This window comes from Oxyura jamaicensis, chromosome 3, assembly GCF_011077185.1.
Source record: "Oxyura jamaicensis isolate SHBP4307 breed ruddy duck chromosome 3, BPBGC_Ojam_1.0, whole genome shotgun sequence".
In the NCBI taxonomy this organism is placed as follows: domain Eukaryota; kingdom Metazoa; phylum Chordata; class Aves; order Anseriformes; family Anatidae; genus Oxyura; species Oxyura jamaicensis.
Window position 1 is genome coordinate 30,017,396 of NC_048895.1, and position 13,023 is coordinate 30,030,418.

General features: G+C 36.5%; 1 protein-coding gene across 2 annotated transcripts in view; it reads right to left on the minus strand.

Moving 5' to 3' along the window:
* PRKCE (protein kinase C epsilon) overlaps nt 1–13,023 on the minus strand; it is a 294,416-nt gene that overhangs the window by 96,758 nt on the left and 184,635 nt on the right. For both annotated transcript variants that reach the window (XM_035321702.1, XM_035321703.1), the window contains exons 6-10: nt 12,830–12,962; nt 9,817–9,959; nt 8,392–8,488; nt 6,574–6,788; nt 5,091–5,264 (exon numbers count right to left, since the gene is read on the minus strand). In XM_035321702.1, coding sequence (XP_035177593.1) covers nt 5,091–5,264; nt 6,574–6,788; nt 8,392–8,488; nt 9,817–9,959; nt 12,830–12,962 — 762 coding nt within the window. The remainder of the gene's footprint in view (nt 1–5,090; nt 5,265–6,573; nt 6,789–8,391; nt 8,489–9,816; nt 9,960–12,829; nt 12,963–13,023) is intronic.

A 13,023-nucleotide genomic window follows, 5' to 3' on the forward strand; every position in this document is an offset into this window, starting at 1 on the left:
TGCAGCATTCGTCATTTACATCCCAGCAGACAGACCACAAGCAATGTCTATAAATTCATGTTTATAAATTAGGCCTCTGAAAACACTGATAGATGCATTGACCATATTCTGGCCAAAAGAGAAAGGATATGCTGCCATACTGAAAAATACTATTCAACTGTGATACGGATTTTTAAGATAAGCTTCATTAAAATATGGAAGCTCCTTACACATAGAATCACGGATCAGTTGAGGTTGTGCCAGTAGATCTTATATTGTTTCATTCTTTTTAATGTGCAGGACTGGGTCACTGAGTTCATATCTCAACTACTGCAGACAAAACATATAACAGCTTCACACACGCTATCCCAAGTTTTGGAACAGAACCCAGCTCTCTTGACTTTCAGGTCATAGAATGATAGAATATCCTGAGTTGGAAGGGACCCTTAAGGATCATCAAGTCCAACTCTTGACACCGCACAGGTCTACCCAAAAGTTCAGACCATGTGACTAAGTGCACAGTCCAATCTCTTCTTAAATTCAGACAGGCTCGGTGCAGTGACAACTTCCCTGGGGAGCCTGTTCCAGTGTGCAACCACCCTCTCTGTGAAGAACCCCCTCCTGATGTCAAGCCTAAATTTCCCCTGCCTCAGCTTAACCCCGTTCCCGCGGGTCCTGTCACTGGTGTTAATGGAGAAAAGGTCTCCTGCCTCTCGACACCCCCTTACGAGGAAGTTGTAGACTGTGATGAGGTCTCCTCTCAGCCTCCTCTATTCCAGGCTGAACAGGCCCAGTAACCTCAGCCGTTCTTCGTACGTCTTCCCCTCCAGGCCTATCACCATCTTCGTAGCCCTCCTCTGGACACTCTCCAACAGTTTCATGTCCTTTTTATACTGTGGTGCCCAGAACTGCACACAGTACTCGAGGTGAGGCCGCACCAGCGCAGAGTAGAGCGGGACAATCACCTCCCTTGACCTACTAGCGATGCCGTGCTTGATGCACCCCAGGACATGGTTGGCCCTCCTGGCTGCCAGGGCACACTGCTGGCTCATATTCAACTTGCTGTCTACCACGACCCCCAGATCCCTCTCTTCTAGGCTGCTCTCCAGCGTCTCATCGCCCAGTCTGTACGTGCAGCCAGGGTTTCCCCGTCCCAGGTGGAGGACCTGGCACTTGCTCTTATTGAACTTCATACGGTTGGTGATCGCCCAGCTCTCCAACCTATCCAGATCCCTCTGCAAGGCCTTTCCACCCTCATTCGAGTCCACGACTCCTCCAAGTTTGGTGTCATCAGCAAACTTGCTCAAAATACCTTCTATTCCTACATCCAGATCGTTTATAAAAATATTGAAAAGTACCGGCCCTAAAATGGAGCCTTGAGGGACCCCACTAGTGACCGCCCGCCAGCCTGACGCAGCCCCATTTACCATAACCCTTTGGGCCCTGCCCGTTAGCCAATTGCTCAGCCATTGTATGATGTTTTTATTTAGCTGTATGGTATGGTCACTGCAGAAGACCAAAACAAAATACCTAAAGTACAACATTTGTATAAATATAATTTAAATATATAATGTTGATGTGATGGGCTTAAAGCAAACTGATTTGATCAAAGTTATCTTTCGGATTAAGAAGGAAAATGAAAAATATCAGTCCCAAGAATATTCCTTTAAAATAAAATAATGAGTTATAAATTTAATTAAAAGACCATTGTGAAATGATAAGTTATTTCCCCATATCTATATACCTCATCTTACTGAGCTAAGTGAACAGGAGACAGAAATTGAACTTTATCTATATAAATAAATTTGTTGAACTTTATTAGTCTTTCAACTGAAGGCTCAATTTCTGAAAAGCACACTTAATTCTCTGGAAAATATTAACATGTGCATAGCTTTGAGATTATTTGAGTGAAAGTATATGCTTATAGTTGAATAGGAATATTCTGATGAATTGAAGCCACAGTAAGATTATGGTACTAATCCAGATTTAAGTGAAATTATTATTGTATTTAAAGTAGTGATGTGTAGAAGCCAGTTTTGATCACAGTTGTTATTTGCAGTATTTTCATCTGCATTAATAAGAAGCTGTATGGGACTGAGAAAAGTAAATTCAGATATGTAGAGCAAAAAACACACTGGTATATAAGGTATGCTTGTTACTAGCCATTATTCAGCATGATTTCTGAATTCCAAGGTAATTCTTATTTACTGTGATGACAATATCATCATTTAGCAAATGCGGCTAATACTGAAGCTCACTTACTGTACAAAGCATTATAGGCAACTTTTCTGTAGTGTCTTCACCTTATTACAAAGGAAGATACTGCAATAAATAAAATTGAACTCATACATTTACATTTTTGTGGAAGAGGAACAAAGCAAGTAACATTATTACACAAAGCAAACCTCTGAGTGCTTTAGCAATGAATACTACTGAGTCAACCTCCCCATTAAGTCAGGGTATATATAACAAATAAGCTCTACTTGAAATGTAAAATTTAATTCCAGCACGATCACTTCAGGGACCAGTTCTGTAAAACACAGCAGCCACAGTACAGCATACAACTGCAGTGTAAGTAACTAGATACTACTGTTAAACACATTATAAACTCTATTGTACAATAGCCTTTCTCTCGGTAAAGCTATTTTAACCATAGACCATGGTTGTTGAAGTAAGTTTTTCTACCTGTTTTTCCACCAAAGCCAAGCAAGTTGCTCGGTGACTAGTTGACTTGGTACAGTTTCATTTGTTGTCATTCGTAAATAATTTACAGATTTAATAGATGCATTAATTTTTGCTTTTAAATACATTTTGTTTTTTTGCTTCTTTATAAAGAGTTCTTTACAAATTGCTCACAGGCCATGTTCAGAAAAACCTTTGATTTTTCAACTGTGGACTTTTAATTTGATTGAGTGTCACTATCTGTACTTTTAGTTTTTTGATAAGAGTCACTAGCCAATGATTTATAACTACCTAACTATCAGTTCCTCTGAGTTCAAGCAAAACCACAAACTATAGTCTTGTTATATTCATTGCAAGAGTGAACCATCTCAGTTTCCCTGGGTAAAAGATCTGGGAAGAGAGAACATGATGAGAAGAATTTCTGGATATTTTCCTATGATGAATGACTTCAGAGAGTGAGAAGGAAGACGAAAAAACATGACAAAAAAGAGAACAACAGATGAGAAATACAAATGGGAAGAAATCTCCAAGAAACCAGAGGAGTAGCAGGAGAAACTTCTGGCATAATTTGTTTAATGTATCATCTTTACTGATGTTACACGATTTACATCTGGCAAGCGATACTTTTATTTGCATTTCAGAGAGCATGGTCTGCTTTAGTCCTAAAGATGCCCCTCTATTCAAGGTTTATCGCTCAACACTAGTACAATCTTTCTATTACTTTCTTTTATCTAAAACCTTCATCATGCTCAGTGATAGTAGTACAGTTTAAAATAATGTTAAAACATTTGTATGTTCACAGATATATTCAAATGAAATAAAAGTCTCAATAAGTGAAACATCCTTCCATAGACAAAATGTAGGTGGAATTACACACACATTCCTGGGCTGTTTTCTGTGTTAACTTCAAAGCATATAAAACACCAATGGAATTTCAGTATTTTAGGAACTGTTAAACCATATTAAGTATTTGTTATAAGAATATTTGAACACAGTATAATCTTGATCCTACTAGCCATTTTCCTCTGGCTTTCTCACTGCCCTATTTATCTTTCCTGACAACTTTGCTTGGAGATATTCTAATTGCAGCTCTTCTGTAATTCTACACAACTACTGCACTTGTTCATTTGTGTCATACATATTTTTGATTATACCGTGAGAATGGCTGGCAATGTAGGTATTTTTCTAAGTGCATGCATATGCTCATATGCACAATTAGTAATGCTTATTTTTGTTCAAGATACAAATTTAGTAATTCATTTAATCTGACAAACTTCTGTTTCTATGAAATTGACTCAACTACTCAAATGTAACATCTTAATAAAAGAAAAAATACCAGAATGTTGAGTCTATATGATGACTGGTAAGTGAAGGAAATTGATGTATATGTTATTTAATATATGCATATATATTGAAATCTAAACTTATTCCCTACAGGTCAAAAACTGATCCTGTAGAAATAAATGGCATATTTAGTTAGATTGACGAAAGTTCAAGCCTTGGTGCTTTGAAATAGTGAACATTTTATCAGGCTTTTCAAAAATACAGGATTCCTCTGTAAATTCAATTACATACAATTGATATTCTAGCTGCAAGACAGATTCACCTTGTGTATTTATTGTACGCAAAGCTATCTGGACAATCAGGTAGCTGTCCAATCAGGTGAATGACAAAGAGAGAAATAAGGAATTAAAAACAGAAGTAGTCTATGAATATGATGGGTCTCAAGCACTTTGACAGGATTCAGAGATACTAGAGAGTCAGCCACGCCATCCAAATATTTGCTTACACTTAAGAAGCAAATCCAAAACATGTGCTAGAAAGAAGAAATCTATAAGAAAAAAAAAAAAAATGTCCCAGTAAACACACCAAGAGAAAAGGCTCTCATTATCAGTTCTTTTTCACCTTCCTTCTCCCTGTTCAAGTACATGGGTAGTATTAGCATTATAAGAACTTATTTGATAAGCAGCATAATATTCAAAAACAAAGGCAATAGTAACTGTGTACTACAGAGCACAAGAAAATTGAAAAGACAAATGTTCTGCCACAATCTTACTTCTGACAAAATCATTTTCGCGTTTTTACTCTGAAAACTGGATGTTAAAAACATTTGTACTTAATTCAGCAAATGATATACCCTATTGGTGTACACAAGAAACACAGAAAATGGCACCTCAGTAGTTTTTTTTTGTGATTGAGTTATTTACTTATTTATTTTTAACTCATTTACTGCCATCTCCTGGTACTTACAAGGTAATAGTATTTCTGCTATTTAACAGCAGCCAATACTCTCCCATTCAGCACTATTGAAAAGGCAAAATCTTCTCAGAAATGTTTTTGCAATATTGCTGTACTTTTTATGTTGCTATTCTGGAGATAGCAAATTCTGTTCCTTGGGCATAAACTTGTAAAAGGTTTATGTAGCTTACCTTTGTCTGGAAGCAGCAGTAAAGTTGTGTTAGGTATGGATGTTTCCGTGCTAATGCCAGAATTCTCTTTTCTGTCATTGTGCAGTCTACGTCATCATCTTGAAGTATGACATCTTTTTTCAAGACTTTCACTGCATACACTTCATCTTTTCCTTTTAGTTCAGCTAACATTACCTAAAACAAACAAAAAATCTATTTGGACACGAACACACATTACAGTGCATGAACATACGCAGGGCTGCATAGAAGTTTGAATGCACTGAAAATAAAGAGAGATTTGAAACTAATGCAATGATGCAATGACAGTTACCTACTTGCCTATATGAAATTGCATGTTTATGAAATAAAAAGTAAATCAGTGCAATTTTAGAGAAAGATACATATGGTATTCTTTAAATTTGAAACAGATCACACATATTTTGTTTGTTAGTCAAGAATGCAGAGGATAAGAAGTTTTTAGCCCTTTATTTACATATCTTAATGAGTTCTCAAAAACTAAAAAAAGAAGGAACATAAATTTACTTCTTCCTTTTTTCTCCCATTTTTGTTACTGAGACTTGTGTGTGATGAGCCCAACATACAATCCCACTTACTATCCTGGCCACTTCAGAATTCTTGATTTTAATTGCTTTGTTATATAAGGTTTAAGTCCTACACCCTCTTAAGGTCAGTTCTAGTTTGGAGACTGAGTAGGCTTCAGAGGACAGATGAGAAAACAGGGAAACTCAAAAGAACTGCTTCAGCCCTGTCAGGAGGGAAGAGTGTACTTGTGAAACAGATTCACATTTAAGTCCTCCTCTTAGATTTCATGGTGAAGAGGAGATCTGTAAGCACTGTAAATAAAGCAATTCCCTTTCCACCATCATCAGTTCCCTATGTAGGATAATTCACCTATCTGGTGAATTATGTCTTGGCTGCATATGTAGTATTTTCAGCAACTTTTTAACCCTCCTGCACTCATCGTATCTGAGTAGAAATGCTTGAGTTCCTTTTCCTCCAGCACTGAACATATCTACCAAAGAAGAACAAAGACACATAAACGGTTCAGTGAAATAGGTAAATTTGAAGTAGTTGAACTGGATATTATCTAGAGAGGGAATGAACTCAGAACTCCACAGCATTATTCCTTGTCTGAATTTTCCTGTTTGACTACAGCTATTTGCCTTGTTGAACAGTACATATGCAACTGTATGTACATCTTTACTTCATTACCAATATCTTGAAACAGTGAAGCACTGACATTTTATTTCAAAAGGTTTGACCTTTTACTGTAGTGTGTTAGAGCACAGAAAATTCCAGCTGACGAGCAGGTTCATACTCATGATCACCAGAGTAAAGGCAGCTTTTACCCAATATGTAAAGAATGTAAGGAAACTGCTAGGGTGGAAGCACTTTCTGAATATCAGTATGAGTATTTTCCAAGCAGCACAGTCAAAAATAGCCTGCACATTGGGAGGGGGAGAGGAGGAGGAAGGCTACTTACCTTGCCAAAGCTGCCTTTCCCTAATACTTTGATGAAGTTGAACTCTTCAAGGCCTATTCGCTTGGTTTGGGCTTGCTTGACCTCCCCATTTTCACCATTTTCCCCAGGTTTGTTAAGCTGGTTGTCTGCTGACGTTGTAGCTGTTGCCCTGTGTTCCTCTCCTCGGTTGTCAAATGATAATGCTTTCCTAATGTTGTTTTCCAGCTCTTTAATTTCTGTGGAAACGTGAGAAAGTTTTAACTAAACACCATAAAAACAATCTGTGTCAGTCTGTGTAAGTTTGGGGCAAAGACATTCATCATCCTTGAATACTGTGTAAAGCATTCTGCGGCTAAGAATACATATTTAGCAAACTGCTTCTCGGACCTTAGAGTAATCAGCCAAAAACCTGCATTAACAGGAAGGGTGGCCTTTTGAAATGAACCTAAGAGAATGACGCATCCAAAACTTCAATGATAAGTCAGACTAGCGGCCAAATAGTTGTTTTAGTGATTTTTGGGTGTTCCTGTATCACAGAGTAGCACTTTGTTTTGAATCCCCCCATCTTCCTGCAGCACTTACTCATCTTCCTGCTTAAGTATTTTAGTCATTTCTTCAAAAGTTCAAAGGACACTTGGGTGTCCCAGTCCTTGGAAGTCAACATGAATGAAAAATCTTACTCAGCTCCAGTTCTTATCAGATAGCTGCTAATGAAGTATTTGAATACTTTCTAGAGCCACTTCAAATAGCAATTGTGTCTCTCAAGGCTTCTAAATCTTAAAACACAGTGAATCCTGGTGGTTAAGGGATGTCAGAGTCTGCCTCAAACTTTTACGTAGTACTTCTGCCTGATGGCCTTGGAAGCAAATACTTTCATGACAAATAAAAAAGTGAAATTTAAAGGAGAATTTGGACAAATTATTAGCTTTTATTTTAACCAAAATATCAGATATTTCAAAAATATTATTTAACAAAATGTTTTCTGTAAAACCAAAAGGTTGAGAAATTCAAATAAGTTCTGAGCTCAGAAACTCACACTACTTACTACCACGGAGCTTTGGAAGCTTTTTTCCTCAAACTAAGGGTGAGTAATTTCTCGACTATAAATAATTTCCAAAGAATGTAACACAAAAGCATCCATCTTCCTTTGCATTGGTGTAAAGATTTGTCATTCACCAGTTTACACACATGATGATACAGAAGATGCCTTCACAGACATCTAATTTTTAAAAACACCAGCCAGATCAGATTCTAGAAGTGCTGCTGACATACATGTTCTCTCCATCAGGCTGTTCAGCTCAAGAAATTTAAGCCATATCAGTGACAATTACAATATTTGTCTCCAGATCCTCTGGAGAAGATGCAGAAACTCTAGCATACCCTAATTGGATGGAAACTTTTATTATCACAAATGTTCATTGTGGAATTGCAGTTTTATCTCAGAAACTTATTAAAAGATGGAGGCTTTCCAGACAGATAAAAGCAATCCCAAGTTCAGTTGTACTATTTAAAATGTTATCGCTCTTACCATAGCACACTCCCCATCCGTAAGGGCACATAGTTAAGCAAGGACTTGTCTGGTAAACTTAAAAATATTTTAAGATGACTGCTTTATAATTTTACCTTTGCAAGCCACTTAATTTCAGAGATTTAAAGGAAATGAGAGCCTTTTAAAAAAGCTTTTACAGTTCGTAACTTTCTCAGTAGATGCTTCATTTTGTGGTTGTAACTACCTGGTTGATTTGGTTCTACAAAGCCTGGGGCTGATAGCTTTTTTATTTCTCGTAAAGAAGGACATTAAATCACAATATGTATTAGTTAGGAAATAAAAGGTTCAACCTTGATCACATGGAGAAGTTGGTGCTGACTTTGACCTATCTTCTTCCGATGATGTGCTTCCAGGAACCGGTTGTTGAGTCTCTGCACCTGCAATTAGCTAAAAACATTTCCAAAAGGGCTACTCAGCTATGAATCCTCCAGTGCAGGCTGCCAAGAGGAAATTTAACAACTTTAAATGCACAAGTAGAAGTATGAAAAAAAAGAAAGATACTCTAGCCCTACTTACTCACACTGACAGAACCTCAGTTATACAATAGATGGCACCACATCAAATAGAGATCAGAATATAAACAGAGAAAGAATCATCAGTTTAAAAGAAAATAGGTTCTTTTGATGAAATAAATTTAATAATCATACCCAGTGAGAGGGAAAGTTCTGTATAACCAACTTGAACCTGTGTAGAAATCCATCCAGTAAATATATAACTACATACATATTCAAAAGCACTGCAAACTCATTCATGCAGTAGTAGCATGACACCATCTTTTTCCAGGAGTCACAAATCAGTTACTTTATACCTGAATGTGCTATGTTTCTGTAACATTTTAAAATGGTGTACATGGGATACAAATGTGCTATAACTGGGAAAATGAATGGAATCATTCATTTAGCAAACTGCTTCTCAGACCTTAGAGTAATCAGCCAAAAACCTGCAGTAACAGGAAGGGTGGCCTTTTGAAATGAATCTAAGAGAATGACACATCCAAAACTTCAACAATAAGTCAGACTAGCGGCCAAATTTTACAATATTTTATGAAATTATGCCTAAAATTTACCTATTCCTGCAGGTGAGAACAAAGGGTCTTTTGTCACAGCCATGCAAACTGAGATAGAAAGTGTGGCCAAATTCTGATCCAGGATACATACTATAAATCCATGGTATCTCCATAGACTTTGGATGCAGTTGGGATGACCTACTCTATTTCAAGAACAGCCTTGTTCTTCTTGTAACAGTAATGACAACTCTGAAACCATCACTTATCTGATGAACAGTTCCTCTTTATGTGAATCACCACATTGCTCATTTATCAGCACTTACAAACACTGTTATGGAGTAGTGCAGTGCTTCAACCAATCAATTATCCAATGGCAATTCTAAGCCAGAGACACATTTATGTTTTTATGAACTGCTTTGTCAGATATTGTTTCTCTGTCAAATCTCCCTCCTCAAAATTAAAAAGGGGAAAAACACTCTCAGACTATACAGTCTCCAGGTTTACAGAATTGTAGCAGATCAAAATCTCGTTCTGAATTTCAGAAAAGATAATTTGCACTTATAAATCAAAAGCCAAAGTCTTAAATCTGTACTGACTTAAAAAAATAAAATAAAAAAATCTCTTGTGCAAATCATGTGAGTGGGATTGAGCTTGGATTTGTGAAATTAGAATGCAACCATAGTAATCTCATTTTTTATAGCAAAATTACCTTTTTTCTCCTCTGCCCACTATTAGTTATCTTATCTGGAGTGACTCCAAGATCTGCAAGAACTTTAGCTATGCCTCTAGCATCCACTCCACAGTTTGGTGCCACATTTGTTTCACAGCGTCGATGTACATTCATCTTGCAAACTGCAAGGAAATGTAAAGAAATAAAGTAGAATAAATACTATCTTGCCATGCTTTTTGTCTTACTTAAATCAGACCTTATTGGACCTACCAATATCTTTTTCAAATAAATATAATTTCAGTAGAAAAATACTTAGCTGAATTCACAATGACACTTGAATGCTAATATAAAAAGACTAACCCGGTTATCATTCTTCTTCTATGGCACTACAGAACAGTGTTTTTATACAGCCCCCAAACAGACATAGGAACAAATGAAAACATTTAATGATAATATAAATCTTAATTAGAATTTGAATTAGAAAATAAAGATTTTTCAGAGCTTGAATTTTAGCAGTCTAGTTTGCTCTCATTCGGAGGGCTCAGCTATAATACTTCATGCATTGTTGCTTCTTGCTCTATTTTACTCAAGTATATTAATTCCTAGTGTAGGCAGGCCTAAAATACAGTACTTTAAGTTTTATTAGAAGTCTTTGGCACCGTCAAACACTCTTTTCCTTCAGATCATCCATTTATTAAACTCTTTCTCTTACATACCATCTCCTGAAAACAGCATAATAGTATGAGCTAAAAAAAAAAAAAATAAAATAAAATAAAAAAATAAAGCTTCCAGGTTACGTGGTAGCCAGAAGAACATTAAAAATAGCATGGAGTGGGTTTGCTAGGAGCCAGATGACATATTTTGTCTTAGACTTCACTGCCCTCTCGTGGAGCAAGGCATAAACCAAACAAAAGTGCAAGTGTAGTTAAATACTAGATAAATATTCCTCACTTCATTAGCACTTCAATATATTGTTGATCAACAACGGTTTAACAGTATAAGCCCTAAAGAAACCACATGTGTCTCAGACCTGTGCAGGTAAGTACTATATCTTTGGCAGTAATCATGCACTTCAGAAAGCAGGTGCCTTTCATTTCCAAGTATGTTTCAGCTCACAAGAAGAGGAAAAAGAAGCTGCTATATGTCGTACTTTCACTATATGTATATTCAATGACAAGCTAAGTGGCAAGTAAAATTCTAGACCTGGGATACGTAACAGTGGACACTGAGGAAATGAAAGCAGCACACTTGTGTGTGCTCCAACATTGTAAAATGAAGCACAGGAATAACCAGTGGAGAAAACAACCAACCAATCACCACCACCACCAACAAAAAAACACAGAAGAATAAAACCCTGGAATACACTTTTCATGGCATTAATAATTACATTGGGCAAACAAGTACATCTCTGAAGAAGGGAACATTGTTCGGCATTTGTTAAGAGAGGAAACAAAGCATGGAAAAAAAATACGTTTCCAGCTTGGATGAATACTAGATTTTGTGCAGGCAGTACTGCATTTTTTCAGGTATTAATTTGATGAACACTTAGAAAGCAATACAGGCTCTCTGAAATATTGTTTGTATACATCTGCTACTCACATATATGAGCCATAACACTTGTATATAGTTAAGAAGAAATGAACAAATATGGCAATATGGTACTTGAGAGAGAATATGCCAGTGAAGTAATAAATTTACAGATTAAGGGGAAAGATATTATAGCTCTGATTTAAAATTAAGGAACAAAACAATCAGGTTTAACTGAAAAATCTTGAACATATCTCCACTATAATTAAGATAGCATTTGAATACTATCTTTAATAATAGTAAAGTAACAGTATTTCAAGTCTAACATTTTATCACTAAGCACTATCTAGAATCACAAGGCAAGGCTTAAACTTCAGAACGCTCTGACTGTGTTTCACTTAGCCATGAAAGAAATTTCTTCTTTCCCTTGCTGGTCAGCAATACGTGACAGAAAGCATTAGGTCTGACTTTCACCTATAATTATACCTTATCTTAAATAACTGGCAAAGATAGCATTTCATAGATCATACATTTACACACATATATATGACTCCATGTTTCTACCTTTGAGAAGTGCACTTAATGTGATTTCTCTACTTATGAAGATGACCTACCTATTTATAAAGGTGTAAGAAAATGAAATTGCATGTGATTTCATTAGGTACTACTTTCTAAGGATCTGACATTATCTTCATGACATCATTCACATCAACTCATTCATTTCAGTATTTTTTTCACTATTTCTAAAATATTATTTTCCTTTGCAAGAGGTTGTACCACGTTTTCCCCCTTTTAGAACACACTCTGTTTTAAACACGGAGATATGGAACCAACCATTTCTGTTAGTCGGTTAAAATGACATGAACATACCTTCCAACAGTAGCTTCATACACAGTCCAGTTTGTACAGTCCTTAAGCTGCAGAACATAATGAATCTTTTGCTTTCTGAATAGATGGGCTAGGCAGATCATCACAAAGCATAATTCATCTAGATATCAAAATACCTCATCTTCTGGACATGGGCCCAAGAAATGCTTTGCCTAGCATTCAATACATAACAGTCATTTTTGAAGCTGATATTAAAGGAAAAAGTTGCCAGAATACTACTGTTTATAAAGTTTAACAACCACAAACCTGAAAACACGGAAGGCACATAAGATGAAGGGATGTAAATTCTAACGTCCCTAATTTTCTGCCAACTTCTAATCTCCTGTGTGGCAACAATCCTGCATGGCAGCCCGTGTAAAATTTGTTTCTTCACCTTCATCTTCTGGATCTGTTACTGGTTGGTGTTGCAGACAGTGGAAAGGACACTTCCTAAAGGTAATGACAATCCCTACAGCATTCCACTATTCAGTTTCTATTAATCCCTGTATGTGCTGGAATAGACAGAGCAACTTGGAAGCAGTAGCATATATATTTTTTAATTACAACAGAGGTCTTTCCAAATCTACTGCACTTACAAGGAAAAAAAAAAAAAAAGAAAAGAAAAGAAAAGAAAAAGATCTGAAGTGATAATCCTTACCTTTGCATTGTAAACCTTGTCTCAAAAGACCCCAGAGCAATGAACCACAGTGATCACAGAAAGTGGGCACTTTGTAATTGTGAATGCTGAACTTGTGAGGCATGTTGACACTGAAACGCTGGGATCCCACTTGCTGAAAAAGGAAAGCACAGCACATTTCATTCTAATTATTCTTTTTATATTCAGTGTACACT